Source organism: Kwoniella newhampshirensis, chromosome 13, assembly GCF_039105145.1.
Source record: "Kwoniella newhampshirensis strain CBS 13917 chromosome 13, whole genome shotgun sequence".
In the NCBI taxonomy this organism is placed as follows: Eukaryota; Fungi; Basidiomycota; class Tremellomycetes; order Tremellales; family Cryptococcaceae; genus Kwoniella; species Kwoniella newhampshirensis.
In genome coordinates, this window is record NC_089966.1 from 112,333 (window position 1) to 130,474 (window position 18,142).

Below are 18,142 nucleotides of genomic sequence, written 5' to 3' on the forward strand. Positions count from 1 at the left end.
TATTTTTGAACACCACGACGATTGTCCAGTGTCTCATCCTCCTCTTTGCAGTTCTCAAATCACAGTCTGCCCATACCCAACCAAAGCGCTCCCATCATACCTGCCGACACCCCCCTCCAAGATCCGAATACCTCCATCCTGGGTCCCGCCGCACTGGTACTTCCACCGCCACTAGAGCCCGCATTGGCCGGAGTTTGGGTTGGATTCGAAGTACTCAAAGGCGGATGGGATACTGCCGAAGTCCGATAGATGATATCGGACCCGGTGTATGTGGGTCTTTGACTGGATGGACCTGTTGACGAGGAAGAGGCCGATGATGCGGGCAGGGTTACAGTCATAGGTGGTAGCGTGATGGGGTTGGATGCGGCGGACGAACATTGCGATATGAAGACTGTCCAGAAGTGTCAGCCAGTCGATCGAACCAAGTGAGAAGGTGAGCAAGTAAGACAGGTAGCTGGAATAGGGAGGGGGATCATGGGATATCAGGAGAGGTGGGAGGTACTGAGATAAGTGTAGGAATGGAGTGGACAATTTCCGGTGGACGCAAAGTATACTCACGATTGACCAAGTTTTGGTAATAAGCTTGTTGGACGACCGAAGGATTGAGCGCAAGTCCACATTCCGCGCATTGAAGGTACGATTGTTCGAGATAGCTTGAACAAAGACAGGACGTGTCGAGCGAGTTGCCTGTTCCGCATGACTGATCCGTGGTACGAACGTCGAGTCAGCCTCAAGTTTCATGTACATCACGAAGGGCAACGGGCGAGGCGACACCACAAGTCGGGTAGTGTCAGCACGACCAGAGTCTCAAGAATATCGTGACTAGTGACCAGTGGGAGGTTGTCACGGACATAGCGATTGCTTTGACCATATTATACCTGCACTTCTTACTCGTGCGCTCACGTGTGAGACATGATAGCCACAAGACGCGCTCTCAGACGTAGGAGGAACAGGTTCGGTGAGTTCGTCACTACTCACATTGAGGGCATTCGAAATATCCATACATTGATCCGAACAAGCTGCCGGGAACGCGACGCTCATGGTGGAGGAAGTAGCGGCCGCGGAAGCAGTGCTCGTGCTACTACCACTGGCACTGGCACTGGCACTGGCACTGGCACTCGCACTCGCACTGAGAACATCGGTCGAGCTCGAGCTGACGGTGCCAGATCTAGAACTGACACGAGAACTGGATCCAGATGAAGCTGAGATGGATGGACCGAGTGAGGATAGGGAAGTGGATGTTGAAGTGGGTTCGGGAGGTGAGGTTTGGATAGTGAGCAGGTCGGAGCTGCTGGTGCTTGTCGCTGTGATATCGTCTTGTGCCAGAGCTAGAATGAAGACGAGTCAGTACTACTGGCTCAACACACCAAGGTACGACGACGATTGACGCGTCGGGGGTAGGGGGGTCGGGGGCGACGTGCATGTGGATGATGATGGACGGGAGGCGAAGGAGACACACCTATCCCTACCAGGGTGAGCGTTATGAGTAACGACCTTATCGACATCGTGATCAGCGCATCCAAGCCAGAGATGGTTGATCACCTGTGTACAGTGGATAGTAGTATGTGGAGGATCAAGATGTGAGTGTATGTATGAAACGATGAGACGGTACAAAGCAGCGACAGCGCAAAGCAGAACCAAACAAGTTGCCGCCCTTTTCTCTTTTCGTTTTTCCTTTCCTTCTCTGCAATGCGTTTTTCCCACCATACGGAGAGGACAAGGATCACGCGGGGGAAAACGTGCCGGAGGTTTCACCTTGCTCAGCCCTCCTCCATCTTCCATCTGCCATCTTCCATCTTCACACACTGAAAGACACGACTTGACTTGTCTGGGCCTTGAGAGACACAGCGGTGGTATCTATCGCAAAGGTGTGATTGTGATTGTGATTGTGACTGTGGTTCTGATCGTTGACTCATCTCATGTACAACGCGGTGTTGGTATGTCCTCCGTCACCACTTTTATCGTTATCAACCCCACTACAGTCCCCCACAATCTGGATCTGACTGTGCGCGTTCGGTGAGTGATGATGACATGACAGACGCTCGCAGCATACCACCACTACCTGTCCTATGACTATCATGAATCGAATTGATTTGATTTGATTTGATTTGATTTGATCTAGTTTGATTCCTTTCAGGGCTACCTGTACGGTGTACAACGAGCATGGTTCAGATCCCAAAGCAAAGCAAACCAAACCAATTCTAGACCCCCGTCCTATCTTGCAATAAATGAATGCAGGGAAGGAGATATCGATGGATCCCTGTGTCAACAAAAGGGTAAAAGCTAATAATAATGATATTACGAGTCGTCGGGGTCTAGTCTACGGTCCTCGTTAGCGTCATTTTCATCGTTATTTTCGGACTACGGGAGATGGACCTCCGTCAGTATGTGCCACTTTTCCCTCCGATCGACATTGATAGTGCCGAGTGGTAGCAGTAGTAGTCCGTGTCAGTCCATCCGTAGCATCCGCAGGACTAATCAACAACATTATCGTTCAGGGAAGAGTCACTTTTGAGTGGCGAATGCGTTGTCCTTTCGAAAAGAGCAAAGCAAGTCGGTAGTATCGTAATTCGCTAGGTTTTGAGTCCTCTTACGAGAAGAATTAGGGGGGGGGGGAAGGATCATGATGCTGCAAGAGGACGTGAGGGCATCAGACGCTGATAAAGGAACGAGTCGAGCTGAGAATCGCGTTGGTTTTGACGACCGCGCACAAGTCACATAATCGAACACCACAAGCCTGTCTGTCCTTATGGCCACCATAGGCAAAGGGCATCGACGTTATCGACGCACAGTTGAGCTTCCCCGCACTATGTCACAATTTGCATCACGCCCCAAGACCACACCTACATCCCTACAAGCTACCATTGTTTCGCTTACAATACGCTACGCTACACATTCATGTATGGTGTTGACTTCCTTACAAGCGCCAGTAAAACCCCGCGACCTCAATGATATGATCATGCTAAGTCTTTGATTTGAAGATGAGAATGAAAAGGAAAATCAGACAACAGGGGACGACGTCACCAAAAACACAACAAAGCCTAGAGCACATGTTTCTTCTGCTCTCCGCACCAATGACCGAAAACGTGGATCTACACACCCAGTTCCAATCCGATCCGACGTCCCCGCTACGCTATAGCGCCAGCGTTCGACCTCCCCCAATCTTCATGCGCCTGATGCAGCGGCTGCATGTAATTGTGAGCACCATTGGCGTTGGTTCCATTGGCTCCGTTGGCTTCCCAGACACCTGGAGCGCCACCAGGCACAGAACCTGGCCCCTGTGACGCCCATTGATCGTTTGCTGGTCCCACTTGCCCTTGATTGCTGACGCCACTGGGTCCACCGACAGCTCCAGGGTTGCCAACACTGCTTCCTGAGCCAGCAGAAGAAGGCGGAGCAGGATTGGCAAACTCCGGTCTGTTGTTCGTAGGCAGTAAGCGAGAGGTTGACCCAGTGCTACTATGAACCGGTTGCCAGGCCGCATAACCTTGTGTTGTGGTCGGTGTGTAATTGGCCGACGATGTGATGGGCGATTGAATGGGAGGAGGGGCGTGAGTTTCCGGTGGGTAGAATGCGGAGAACGAGCTGGGCGCAGTCGACGGGGGTTGATAATTGTATGAACTAGGCTTCACATCGTAGTGCGGACCAGTGGGATACATGACCTCGGCAGGGCCTGGTTGTGACTGCCTACGATGACCGGCAGCGTGACTATAATGAATGTTGATCGAAGATCGAGGACTGGTAGCATTACCAGGTCCATAAGGCTCGAATCGTCTGCTTGAACTGCCAGGTCGCATTGCGCCCGATGCTGTGCTGTGAACACTGCTGCTGGACGACTGTCGTGCGATAGGGGGAGCGTAATGCATTGAATTGACCGACGGTGATTCATAGAATGTTGATCCGGCGCTTCCGGGTCCAACATATGTCGATCCTTGCATAGAGTGAGCAGGAGACGGAAGGGGAATTGCCATGGGCACAGTCACTGATCGGTTTCTAGGAGAGCCCATTCGAGGGGCATGAGAAGTCATTTGTGGATAACTCCCGTCGTACAAATCGGCGCTCGATGAAGAAGCGGGGAAACTCTGGAAGGAGTAGCTACTGTTGGGTGACTGAGGTGATGTCGGTTCCTCTGGCTCGCCTCTGTTACACCGCGCGTTAGTACTGCTTGAGGTCCGCAATCGGTCTCAGTCCACCCACCTGTACCTCGGAATACCATCCTGACCAACCTCGATCATGGGGGGGAAGCGAAAGTTCTGCTTGTGCAGGTACTCTGCACTGATCTCCAGCGAAGCCAGCTCAGGGATGGTTGACGGTGATCGCAGCTTCCCTGCAAGAACATCCTCGACAGAGTAATATGAAACCATATGCTGGGCGAAACCATTGACGGACACAGACATAGTCTGCATTTTTCTTTGATGAGCTGATAGTCGCAAGACGCGCTTCCGATGACTCACCTTCTTGACAAGACCACCTTCTTTGAACTTGTAGCTGTTCGTCAGGCTGCCAACTAATTGTCTTTCCCTTTGCCTGTCCATAGCACCACCGCCCTCGCTCGCACTTCGTGGTCTCGCCAAGGCGCCTTGACCAAGAGGGGGAGGTTCAGAGCTCCCCATATGTTGAGATGTCCCGTGTATCTGGTTATGAGGCGTGTCCATCACGCTAGGTTGGTGCTGATGATTGAAGCCTGAAGACGAGTCATTGAAAGAGTGAGCAACGCCCATCATTGCAGTGGTGGGGCGCGTGAGAGGGGTAGATCCGGAGGGAGAGTCTCGCGTAGGAGAGTCCGAGGATTTGTTGGGTGTGACAGGATGCGACCGCTTATCGGTCTCTCGATAGACCTACACACCACGTCAGTCGTCTGCCTGTTCAGGTGCGTGGACAGCAGCAGCAGCACTCACGAGGAAGTTGCCCAAGATCCTGCTAGGACTCCATACCAGACCATCTGTCCACCGTTTGATCCCGCTCTCATGCTCATCGAAAACGAAGACAGCACCTGACTGAACCATGCCTCTCTCCCTCTCAATCAATCGCCTCGTGACTCTGGGAATCATTCCGCGTCGAGCGGCTTCGAAGACCAGGAGGGCATCGAACGTGGTCTCGATGTAACCTCGAAAAGGTGGGTCGAGGTTAGGAGGAGGGGTTGAAGGCGCGGCCATGATGGATGAAATCTATGACAGGGGGTATAAGAGATGATAAAGGTGTGTATGTGTCGAGAGTACAGAGGTGTATGCGTGCGAGTCTACTTGACAAACAGTCCGATGGACCGCGTGTACCAAATGGGCGATGAACGTAGGAGACAGACGGCCAGTGGATTGACAAGAACGATATTGTGGTGGTAACGTGGATGAGTTGAAATGGTAGAGTAAGTTTGTGGGAATGGGGACATACAATTAAGAAGGTTTATCAGCTTGTGACTCTTATGGATGTGTTACAAGCCGTGAAGCGTGTGAGGTCAATGTAGATCACGGCAGGTCATAAGCTTATGACAAAGTAAAATGTACAAATAAAGGATGAAAGCTTAAATAGGGAGTAGATTGGAAGATCGGCAATCAGAATCACAAAAGGGATGGCAGAAGCGAGCTCAACAGCTGGGACTGGGAACCCCAAGGGGTATCTGAGCTAGTCGGTCACAAAGGTCGGGTATGAATGGATGACGAGAGATGGTCGACAAGCATGCGGCGATCCCGCTCGACGTGATACCAGGTGCCGCACTACTGAATCACCCCGACACTTCTCGCAAATTAAATAAGGTCCCCATGAAAACAGAAACAATAGTGGCGAGAATGAGAATTGAATCGCCAAGCGAAAAGGGTGGGCAGGTGGGGGTCGGGAGGGAGAGGAGGGGGTTTGAGCGGTCGGTAACAGTAATGTCAAACGGAGAAAATGAAAACGGGAAAAAAAAGGCTAGGCCCTTTGTTCAGAGAGAAGAAAAAGGAAGCGAAGAAGATAGACACACGGGAGAACATGTGATGAGCGGAGGATGACAAGTGTGATATCACTTGCGAGAGAGGAGTGGAGAGGCGAGGGAAGCGATAGCAATGAGTAAGTGATGAAAAGAGAGAAAACGATTCCTTTACGGCAATATTCCTCACAGGGACTGGAGAAAGTGGTTTCAGGAGCGTCACAATAAACTTTAGGCTTTGATTCCAGCACCCTTGCTAGACCCCATAGACAACAAATCAAGCGAAATAATAAAGGAAACTACTGTTGTTGGAGCAGAAGCGCCGAGAGAAAGCTGGAACATGGACGGCGACGATACAATGACAATGAGGATGATGCCAAATGTGAACTCACCCGGGTCTGGATTCTGTATTGTTATCGAGGTAGAGATACGTGTGAAAACAAGTCTGCGCCGCCGGTCGGTTGTATGCTAAACGAATGAAAGCGTTCCTGAGGCCTGAGAGGAAAAATTTGATGTGATTCGGAGTTGTAATAATGTCGGCAAACCCATGCAACCGGAACATTTGAACAGCCAAAAGGGAAGAGACCAAAGATGGAAACCGGAATGCCATCAGCACATGTCTCCCTTTATATGATTACTGGGTGAACCGAATCAAATTTGCGCTTATCGTATAAAATGTATGACTCACCTTATCGCCGCGCCTTAACGGACCGTTCGATCTCTCTCGCTGGACCGAGTGAAGTACAGGACGGGTTTGATCGACGCGATCGGCAAAATGTGTGTTGTGATTATTATGTGTATGGGGTCCAACAATTTACGTGTCGGTCCAACAACTGGCTCTGCATGATTTGATCAATAGTCTCAGATCAGCTCTGTATCCCAATGACTCCTGCATGTCCCTGTCACACAGATTGCGCGCATGGAGAATTCAAAAAGGATGCGGACAAGTGAAAAAAAAGGAAAAGAAAAAAGAAAATTCAGTAAGTCCGTTTCTTCCGATCTCTTTCTTCCGAGACGATCATTGCCCCCTAGCCTCTCCGCGATCCGCGGAGTCATCGATCCGATGAGTCACCCAGTGTCGTAACAAGAAGAAAGAAAAGCCGAAAGAGATGGTAGGACGACGCTATCTCGATATATAGATGTCGGGATGCGTTGGAAAAGGTGAAACGGTTGTACGGCAATGGAAAGCAAGCACCGCTCGAGGGGAGCGGCTTGTCAACAACAAGTGACATTATCAAACGCGACGACTCATTCGTCGCGGAACCAGGGAATGCGATGATGGAGTCTCAGAATCAACTCCTTCGAAAGAAGGGACAACAAAGCGGATGTAAACGGCTCTCGGGACAAGATCCGCTTGGAGATCAAGAGGAACTCGGGCACACCACAACTGCGTAATGGTGCCTCGTCGCCAGGGGAGGTCTACTGATCGGAGGAGAACGCAGAAAAGCACACGCGCGGGGACATGTCTGATCTGTCCCCACCACTGGCAAAACAGCGCAAGGTGACAGACAGGCGCGATAGGATGGTGACCAGTTGACTCTGCGCCGCAGACAGCCACATGGGAGCTGGGAAACAGAATCTGATATCCGCACTGACTACGTAAAGAGCCTAACAACTCACAGGTAAGACGACAGCAAAGGAGTCACCCCGCAATTTATAGGGAACGATTCGAGATCGAACGCGTATCTACTATGATCATGAGCGATCAAGCTGTGCCGAAACACAGACTTTCGCTACTCACCTGTTTGGGTCTGTATCTCACTTCACACCCAGGGATATGAGATCTGGAATCCGAGCTTCGCCGATGATACAGTCGAGTCAGTATGTCACACCTATAAACACAACGGGCTTCTTTAACAGACGGGATCAAGTAGGATTGAATTCAAGGGAGAAATGCCATAAGAAATGATGATATCGGGGGAAACAACAAAGACACCGTGGGTTCGTCCTTCTCGTCGCCACACTTCCGACAAGCAAACTCGCACCGATCACGGCCTTCCTTTCACCTCCAGACCCTTTCGGTCCGAGACCCAGAAAAGACCTGCCGGCTTTTGGCTGCGCGGCAACAAACGCTCGGCCTCCCGGGGAGATAACCGCGACAATCATTGGAGTATGGATGGCGAAGAAGAAGGGAGATGTAAAGGGATATACACAAGATGGAAGGGCGATGACCATGGCGAAGGAGCGCAACAGTACAGATAGCACAGTCGGACGAGAAATGAAGGCGTGGATCTAAAGCGATAGAAAGCGTTCACCTCCGGCAACCATGTTGCCACCCACATGCCCCGATACACAAGGGCGTATCTTTGTTCGCACACGATTTACACAAAACGATCGATGGCGATGTTCTTTCACCACCACCACCACCACCACCACCACCACCAGGACCACCACCACTACCACCACTAAACGTAAAGAAGAGTGAACACTCACCTGGGTAAATCAAGCGCTGTTTCGTTTCATATCACTCTCTCAAGCCAATATTCTCCTCTTCGTGTCTAAGATACGAGTGCTTGACCGTGTGTTTGCTGCTTGTTGTCCACCAAGGTTGAGTTCTCGTTTCTCCTCGATTCGAGTAAGTCGCTTGACGACAAGTAGGATGAAGAGATAAATGAAGAAGGATAAAGAGTAATACGACTGGCTGTGCGATGGAGTGTCGAGTATGGCGTGAAAGATTGAATGAGATGGCGGTTGAGTGGGTTGAGGTATCCCTTTGCTTTCCCGGGGCTGAATCAACTGGAGTGAGTTGAGGTTCGACACTGTCGTTCTACCACCTATGTATCCGCGTGTGAGAAACGGGTTCTCCAGTCGAAGGATAAGGATGAACGATGATTAGGGTTGGAGTGGGATGAGAACTTTGGCCAAAGGCGATGTGTTTGACTTGAACGTAGTGTTTGTTTGCTGTGATTTGACGAAAATCATCCCTTACATCAGCCTTGTCTATCACCACAGAAAGGGCGTGCCGTCACCAGGAGAGTACGATGGATACGATAGGAGAGATTTGTGAGAACGGTTTCGATCCAAAAAAATAAAGAGGCCGAGGATTACTGGAAGTTGAGACATGTGGGCCAGACTTGGGACACGAGGGAAGACCCGAGTTGAGAGAAACCCTCACATGATTCCAACTTGCCTCCTACCCTAATCATTAAGGTTGAGTTGGGAAGAGGCACCAGCATGACATTTGTGGTGACGAAGGGAAAACGAAGGGGGAATCACACGGCAGAAACAATAGATCCGATGGGAGAGCTGTATGTGGAGTGATGACTAACCTCTGCCCGAAGGTTTGGATTGGGTATCGTTAAGCCGTAACAGAGAAAAACTTGAGTGACAAAGACGACAAGACAAAAGGATGGTAAAGAGCGAAGCATCTGGCAAGAAAGAAATGATGCTGTTCACAAGGGCGTCGTTTCCCAGACATGTGTTCCAGTAAGAAAGTTCGTACTGCAGTTTGTATACAGCCACGTATGGCATACCGAGAGGCGAAGGAGGAGTGGGGAGGGAGAAGGTATCAATCACAACTCGCAAACAAGGTAGTTTTCAATTCGAAGCACTGGCGGAAGCAACAGCTCGAACGAGAGCAAGCCGAAGAACGTCACTTCTCGCAACGAAATAGAATTTGCTCAGGTGGTAGTGCAATAATAAAGATGCTGTGCTCACCGTTGTAAAGCTTTCCGCCTTCCTCCTTCTCAGTCCGACCTGCTGACCCAGAACTGCGGTACTGGAGTGGTATGATTTTCCGAACCGATGGTGTTCGTATCCCGGCTGAGTGTTCGTTGCTACTCCTATGCTTGAGCCCAATCACAGTACAGTGCTATATGCGATGCCGAACCGGATGGTTGTGGTTTGAATGGAATAAAGGCGAAATGAGGATCAAGTGATGCGAATTAGCTTCGGATGCTTTCTGTCTTGCTTCCCCTTATCGTCGATCGGCGTTCGAGCGATGACGACGACTGTTCCGGGTTTGACCGGTAAGGGTTGCTCTGATAGATAAGTGGATGGGGTGTGTCTTACTGAGGTCGATTTAAGGATATGTACAAGTGTAGGACTCGAACGAATGGATAGTGGAACCTTTGTATTGTGTTGTTGACCGTGAGAATGTGCGATAAGATGCAAGAGACCGCAGAGGAGTGGAAGATGAGCGGCGGCGACGGAGATGCGACCTCGGCCAAAGCAGCCGATAAAATTGGCCGAACCGCGTGATGCTCTCCAATTCACCAGGTAATGTTGTAGACTGGATATGGCGTACTGTGGAAGTGTTGTAGACTGGATATGGCAGACTGTGGAAGCTCAGTGATCCATCCCCTTCCAGAGAGAGATAGAACCGTCTTCGCAGCTGGAGTCAATGAGTAAGGGGGGCCCGAGAAGCGATGCGGATATCTCACCTGTAATTGACAAACGTTCCGGATATTGACCACACTTTATATCGTCAAAGTCTATTTCTGGCGCAAACTCCCTTACGTTTTAGTCTCCACGTTGAACGCAGAGTGTGGAGCGTTATCAGTCCACACGTCGCTAGACAATGATCCAAGCCAAGCGCGGGGCCGATATCGAGGTGATGACTAAGTGTGAGGTTTGGTTCACTGCCGGCAACAAGGGAAAATGTAGTATGGGAGGGGTGGATCGATTGGTGTCGTGTTGTCACTGGGACGGAGATGCAGTGCAAGAAGAATGCTTCTCGACGATGACGATGGCAACGAGCGACAAGAATTACTGTTATACACGACGAGACGAGACTGAGATTGAAATTACATTCCGGATACTATGACAGGACATCGGTGAGATGACGACTACATTCTGGAGCGGCGACGATCGCTCCTGTCCTTGCTCTCTTTCACTCCCGTGCTCGTTGGGTCAGTTTTGGACCGCTAGTAGTGCGTTGTCAATACAACACTAAACCGATTATGCCTTTTTTGTCACTCCTACACTCATCCTTCCTCTCTCGTCGCCTTTCGATATCGGAGGATTAACAGACATATTGCACACGATTCCGTCATTGCTTCCCACCCGCTATGGGCTCCTTGATTATCATAGATTCTGTTTCGATGTTCTCCCACTCTCCGCATGTGCGCTTCTTCCCCTTCTTCAACCCTTCTTCAACCCTTCTTCAACCATACGAGGACCGGTTATTGTGCGTCGAGTTCTGGCCGACCTGAAAATACAAATACACTCCACCAGTCCGGCTCCTCCTCGGGGCGCGCGCATGCCAAGCAGGCACCCAACATGCTTGAAAGGAACAGCCCCATCGGACAAGAGGAACGAGACTACCGGTCAGGTCTACTGACCCTCATCAATTTGCGATCGCGAGGGGCACCTCGTTGTCCTACGGGCAAAGATTGATGATCGGTGGTCTGCCTTATCTGTCCGTGTCTGTACTGTCGTTCATTTCCTGTTTGATGAGATCCGGGGAACGAGGACGATCCTTTGAGACCTTCCCATTCCAGTCGCAAGACAACGAGGGTGAGAAACGCCACGTTGGGGTGGGAAGAGAGGTCAAAAGGTGAGACATCTCTTCGCACATATTCTCCGAGACTCTGTGCAGGGTGTTGAGAGGCGCAAGGGTTCCGCTGCCAACTGGGTCTTATGGCTATTCGTCATAGTCCGGTAGGGAGGCTCTGGGGGTCCAGAACACGCGCTGGTATACACCTCATATTGACACAAGGATGTACTCTGCAGTTTAGCCTTCAGGGTGTCACGCGAATGAATCTGCAGCATTGTGACAGAGAGGCTGGAGGAGTGATACATTTCACTTGAGACTACTAGAACCGGTAACGATTCAGCTGTGGGCTCAGATAACCTCAATCGACACAAACCCAAGGCTTCTTTTCCCTCGCTCCCAGTCGCGCATAATCACTGACCCTAAGTGTATAAGCCTTGCAAAGACGCAGGTTGTATTGCTGCTTCTCAAGCCACTGGTCCGGAAGCTGCCCCTGAATCTAGTCCCAGAAGCTGAGGTAGGCCGATACTGGCGGTATTGGCGACGGCTACGCGTGAAATTTACCATCTTCCGGTACGAGACAGACAGCAGACGATCACCGCTCGCTCCCTGAGACTGACATGTAGCATGGAACAGGCAACCGAACAACCAACAGGAAGGAGTGACTCGATCCAAAATTAGAGTTGACGGAGGGCCTATCGCCAACAAGGGCTGGGGTGATCTCGTTGTGTCCGCTCGAACTGGTCGAAAACGATCACGCTCAAGGGCGAATATCTCCCACGAGCCGTGACGCGGATCTCATTGGAAGGAAGCGGCATGGGACGGCTCACTTGGACTGGCTCCATTCAGATCGTATCGGAGAGACGAAACCCGTACAAATCTCGTGCGAGGAAAAGTGCAGATCGGAGGACGGGAGGGATGACCAAGGGCGGCGTTAATGAGCTCCCAGATCAGGAATACCTTTTTCCCCTTCAAGGTTGAATTCATCTAGTTATCTATACCGTAAGATCGGAGCCATGCCATAAAGTCCAGCTGGTCCACCCTTACCCCGCAGCGTGAACAGACACATCTGGGTGAGTGGGATCCTTTTTTCTCCACGAGACCTACCTGCTTACGTTGCGGTATTTTACGTTGATAACGGAGACACCATCGGTCGATTTGTGCTTAAATCGTTTCCCTGCTCGACTACCCTGTTTCGTGGTGACTACTGGGCCATCTGAATAGACAGGTCTCTGTGGGGCCCTAAGAGGTCACGGCAAATCCTTCGTGCGAGCGCACGGCCTTTGGTAGCTCAACGGCATCTTCATCAATGATGTAGAAGGGGACGGCGATGACGGATTCATGAGGTTATATGTCGATGCCGAAAAAGAAGGCCACGCCCCTCACCGACTTTCTCACTCTCCGTCTCTGACGACATATATGGATGACTCCACTCCGTTTTGTCTTGATGGGAGAAGTACCGCAAACGGGACGTTGGAAGTAGACGTCATGTGTTGTACAAACCGGTAATGTCAACCATTCATTCCAACCGGGAACTGAACAGAAGCAAGATCACTGAGCGTCACACGTCTCCAGATCACACTGCTTGGTGCTGAAAAATCGCGACTTGATATCAATTTTGGGACGGTAGGTTTTGACTTTGGCATCATTCAAGAGATTGTTTAAATCATTAACTTAGGAGAATTTGTAATGATCAGTTAATGATCAACAATACAATAATGAATGATCAGAATGTCACAGATGAACCATCATTGAACCACGATGCCGACGTCCTATCAGCATTCTCTGTGGTCCGGCGATGCCGACTCCCCAAGCAGTCGCTCAATTTCGCTTTTCAGGTACATGACAGTTAATATTATTGCTCAATTGCTCATTTCCTATTCGATGACCGTGGCGTTGCGAGTCGCACTTCTTCTAGCTGGGGTGTCGCGAATCAGACCAAATTGGCTAATTCGGCCGGGTTGACGGCCATGATCAAGTCCGATAAGGTTTGGAGTGGGTGACATCGGGACCCTGGTCGCTCTGGACCTCTCGTCACGACAAACGTGTTTGAATCTGTTCATTGAACGTGGCAAGCGTACACACCACCTCAATCAGTCATGTTCACGAAGTATGTCCCAAAGATCTTCTCCGAAAGGTCAGGTTGAATAGGTACATGTGTTCACAGCTTGGAGTCACTCTTCTTTGGCAATAAGGGCAATGTTGACACACATGGTCGTCCTCCGACATTCATCAGGTACTTGCGTCCTGAAGGCACCCTTCGCTGTCGGCATCATGCTGTCAACGGCGGAAGCAAACGCAACCATACGATTCGAGATGTTCAGATCCCTTGTTTTTCTGTCACATTTTCATGCGTCACATCGTCCTTTGCGTGCCGTCAAGAAAGCTCCCGGTCATCGCTCATAGTCGGAGTCTGGCGTGGCTGATCATCAGCTAACGTACTGTGACTGATGAGCTGGTTTGATCTCAAAGTCTGGACTGTCACTATGTCAGACGATTCCAACATGGCGCCGCGATCGACATCAGATGATGAGAACAACGTTCACAGGGACTCGCTTTGGGTTCACGTGATCACCAAGTCGTGGTGACTGACATCTGACGAGAAGGTGTAATTTCGCAGTCAGACCTCAGCACCAGAGGGGCGATTACAAGGCCACGATCGACATGGCAGGCTGGGAACAACGTCACAAGGACTCCTCATTGATAAGTGTCATCACTGACTCATGTAAATGACACCTGATGACTCGCAGTCAGATCCGTACCGTAAAGGACGAGTCCAAAACCACGATCGACGTGGCAGATTCAGAGCAACGTTACAGGGACAAAGCGACGGAGATCGAGGGACGTCACTCCGAGGTCAATCTTGTCGGTCCCAAACCCTCTCGATCTTCAGAGCTGATCAGGCCCGCTGTCAAGTAGGACTTTGAGATGCTACTTGTCAAGATTGAAAATGGGCGTAATGGGGACAGACTGTAGCAAGCGCTCATGGAGTCCCTCAACACATGCTGCGGGGCGGTGTTTCAGATCCGGATATCCAGGCAGATCGATGACAATGGCATCGAGCTCGCCTGGACAATATGTGACGAGGGGTCTTCGACCACGAGAGCTCTCGCTTACTGACGTGGAAGGCTGAGTGTTCGATATGTCATGTATCTTGTTTGCGGCACCCCACAAAATCTCGCGGCAGAGCTGCATCCTCGTCTACTGACAGTCTCGAATACTACCGTGGTCACTCCCATATGCGAAAGGTTTGCGGCTCTCTACCGCCTGGGCCAACCTTCTTCACATCTTAAACATAATCATGCACGTCTTCATACTCATCCAAGAGATGCTCCTTATCACCCCAAGCCTCCAGCCTTCCTCTCGCTTCCAAGGTCCCGTCCTCGCCTTCCTCCCACCACACTCTTAAAATCGCCACGCTGGCATTCCCCATTCCAGTCCCTACCATATCTCCGTTCCTGACCACCACGCTATCAGGAATATGGAGATCGATGGGACTCTTGGGCATCTCGTCAGATTTGTCACCGGTCTGGTCTGGCTTTGACACTGCTTCTGACCCGGTAAGCAACTTGAGTAACGCGGTCAGACATTCTTGGTGGGAGAGTACGAGGACGATCCCACTTCCGCTTTTCCCAGAGTTGGCACAGGCACTAGGGGTACGTGCGATTCCTGGTCGAGGAAGAGCTCGAACGCGTGAAGCGACTGTCTCACTGTTGAAAGGGTTGGCCGCAGACAATGGGGAGAGAGGCGACAGCGGTGTGGTGGCGGTTGCGGTGGCGGTTGCGGTGGCGGATGATGCTGGGATGTGCATTTTGATGAGGACGGAGAGCCAATCATGAAGACGTCTCTTCAATCTAAGTACTAGGTCAGCGGTGTGTGGCACGCTCAGTCAAGCGAAATTACTACCGCTGGGACCAGGATCAAATAGCGAAGAGAGAAAGGAGAATAGCAACTATACTTAACTTACTGATCTTCCGATTCGATACCACACTCATTCAACGCCTCACATATTTGAGCCCATATTTGTCCCTCAGCAGAGCCCATAGAACGGGCACGAAGTCGCCCATCAACGTACAGCTTGGCCTTGGATCTCGGCTGAGCAGCAAGGATGGTCCTGGCTGTCTACCCGAACGAAGACTTCAGCCTCTCTTGTATCTCCCAAAGAGATTGAACGCAACGCTTGGAAGAATGAAGGAAAATCAGTCGTCCCTTCGACCCACCTCTTGAGCACGCTTGAGTGGACTCGACCACGCTTCGGTAAACGGTACCAATTTTAGATGTTGCGCGAGCTTTTGAGCCTGATCAATACCTCCTGGCGAGAGAGGCTCGTCGATCAGGCCTTGAACCCTACCAGCTTCATTGCTGGTCATCGGTGAATCAGTGGAGAACGCGGATCTTCGTCACTACTACGGAAAATAACATACAGGTCAGTCTTGCCGTGTCGGACGAGGTAGAGCAACATAGCAAGAGTCAATCTGTCGGTGGGGAGAGGTCAATGGAGCAGTGAAAAAGTACGGAGTTGTTAATAATGTCAGTCAAATTGTCGGCGATACAGGTCCTCTGATTCCCTGTCCCTTATATATCTTCGCCTGAGCGCTATCTTTTAACACAGAGAGGGGACTTGTCACTTCCTTTCTTCGACAAGAACGTTTTCACGATAGACACACACGTTCGTCTTCCAAGAGACGATGAAATCACCTCCTTTCATAGCATAGCCTCGTCTTTGATGCAACCCAAAGCAACAAGATGTGTTGTGCATGCGATTGGCCTTTCCGTCTCTATGTTCTAGTGGATACAACCAGGCGTGACGAACGTGTGGGCTATCATCTCGTCTATGAGGGGAGAAACTGAGGAGGGAAGATGGTCTTGGGACCGTACCAGTTGCCCTTGAGCATCCGGGAGAAGTAGGCTCGCGGCATGACATCCTTTGTAAGATGGTAGAATAATCTAAAATCCAACCATTGTCAGCTCTGATGCTGCCAAACTATTGCCGATCTTTTGACATGATAGCGAAGAGACTTACCTGTTGGGTACCGATTGGTCAATGAATCTGCCGAATGTCTCCTTTCGCTGAGCACCATACTTGAACTCGGCGAGAAGGAGTTCGCCGCGACCGGTGAAGAGCGGACATGAAGTGTAACCATCATAGATAGCGTTGCCGACCTTGCCGGTCTCCATGAGAGTCACGAGGTTGTGGGTAAGAACGGGAGTCTGACCAGTAATAGCTGCAGCGGTCTGCGACAAAGGTTACATATCAGCCTCATGTGTGCGCGGAGTTGCAGAGAATTAGAGCTGACCTTGGAAGTAGGGAGAGAAGAAGAGTCACCAAGGGAGAAAACATTTTCGTATTTCTTGTGCTGTAGTGTTCCCTGGTCCACATCCACCCAACCGACAGAGTCTGCCAAAGGAGACTGCTTGATCCAGTCCAACGGTCCCATGGGAGGAACAGCATGGAGGACCCCGTACTCCTTCTCGATTTTCTTTCCCTTGTTCTCGCCAGCGAGGACTTCGAACACGGCAACCTTCTCATCCGGTCGGATCTCGACGAGATTGGTGTTGAACTCCCCATCGATACCCTTCTTCTGACGGATAGCGTCGAGGGCTTTGGAGTAGTGGGGTACAGCGAACATGGTCGGCATCCCGGTGACAAAAGTGGAGTGAGCGGGGACGTTTGCTGACTTCCAGTACGAGTCTGACATATAAGCGATCTTTTGAGGAGCTGAAAGATGCGAATATTAGCTTGGCAAGTTGAGAAGGATCATGTAAGCCGAACGCACCACCAGCACACTTGACTACACCGAAGGGCTGGGTGAAAATGGCTTCACCCTCGCCTTTGAAGTTGTGAATCAAATCCCAGGTCTTATCGGCAGTTTCATAGGTGTAAATGGAGGAGACCTTGGACTTCGAAGGGTCGGCCAAAGCTCCAGACAAACCCTTCACCTTGTCGAAATCTATACAGGACTATCAACAAAAGCTGAACAGTTCACAGCGACAGCGACATACTGATTTGGATACCGGCAGCAACGACCAAGTAGTCATATCCAAGCTTGCTTCCATCAGCAAGAAGTACCTTGTTAGCTCCTGGCTCGAAGCCGGATGCGTTTTGGGGAATGTGTGCAAAGTTAGGAGAGATGAGAGAAGCAAGAGGACGTCTGTAAGATTCCTTGGCCGCCAGGCCGGAACCGACGATTGTCCATCCAGGCTGATAATCATGATTTTGGTTGGCCTGCGATGGCAGAAAATGCCAAGTCAGCTTCATTGTTTTTGTCTAATGAGTCCTCGGAGCTCACATCGACGATAGCGACGTCACCGTCGGCAAGAGTCTTGCCTTGCGCCTTAAAGGCATTGTAGATCTGATTGGCGGCGGCGAGACCACCAGCACCTGCATCAAGGACGTTGAAAGGACACATCAGCGTCTCGGACTCGCGAGCAACAGGGTGAACCTCACTGACCTCCACCGATGACTACCACCTTGTGCTTACCTCCGGCTGAGGAAGAAGCGAGACGAGCCAGAGAAGGGAAAGCTCTAGGAAGGATAGACGTGGACATGGCTGGTGAGGTGGCGAGCACGGGTGATGGATTGAATGAACGAGATGAGAAAGACGAGATGGCGAATGACCAAGGGTATATACATGATGATTGTTATTCCAAAATGGTCACGCTCATAACCCGATTTTTTGGGAAGAAAGTCATCGATGGCGTGATCTGGAAATGGAAATGCGGGGTAATCCGGATATGCCACGTGATGAAAAGCGGGGTCGCAACCTGTCCCTCTTTTGCAGTACACCGTGAGAGATCTGTCGCCC

General features: G+C 50.7%; 4 protein-coding genes across 4 annotated transcripts; all 4 read right to left on the reverse strand.

Moving 5' to 3' along the window:
• Positions 1-59: 59 nt before the first annotated feature.
• On the reverse strand, positions 60-1,505 carry IAR55_006024 (uncharacterized protein; the record flags this gene model as incomplete). The annotated part of the gene is made up of 4 exons (XM_066949111.1): positions 60-391; positions 559-700; positions 979-1,328; positions 1,460-1,505. The coding sequence occupies 4 exons, from the start codon at positions 1,503-1,505 to the stop codon at positions 60-62; spliced, it is 870 nt and encodes a 289-aa protein (XP_066800119.1).
• Positions 1,506-3,128: 1,623 nt separating this feature from the next.
• On the reverse strand, positions 3,129-5,156 carry IAR55_006025 (uncharacterized protein; the record flags this gene model as incomplete). The annotated part of the gene is made up of 4 exons (XM_066949112.1): positions 3,129-4,140; positions 4,198-4,400; positions 4,455-4,838; positions 4,899-5,156. The coding sequence occupies 4 exons, from the start codon at positions 5,154-5,156 to the stop codon at positions 3,129-3,131; spliced, it is 1,857 nt and encodes a 618-aa protein (XP_066800120.1).
• A 9,469-nt stretch (positions 5,157-14,625) lies between these two features.
• Positions 14,626-15,798, reverse strand: IAR55_006026 (uncharacterized protein; the record flags this gene model as incomplete). Its single annotated transcript, XM_066949113.1, has 4 exons — positions 14,626-15,190; positions 15,304-15,458; positions 15,557-15,698; positions 15,761-15,798. The coding sequence occupies 4 exons, from the start codon at positions 15,796-15,798 to the stop codon at positions 14,626-14,628; spliced, it is 900 nt and encodes a 299-aa protein (XP_066800121.1).
• A 370-nt stretch (positions 15,799-16,168) lies between these two features.
• On the reverse strand, positions 16,169-17,885 carry IAR55_006027 (uncharacterized protein; the record flags this gene model as incomplete). The annotated part of the gene is made up of 7 exons (XM_066949114.1): positions 16,169-16,283; positions 16,360-16,571; positions 16,634-17,055; positions 17,114-17,287; positions 17,340-17,562; positions 17,627-17,718; positions 17,789-17,885. 7 exons carry the CDS (start codon positions 17,883-17,885, stop codon positions 16,169-16,171), a joined length of 1,335 nt encoding a protein of 444 aa, XP_066800122.1.
• Positions 17,886-18,142: the final 257 nt, after the last annotated feature.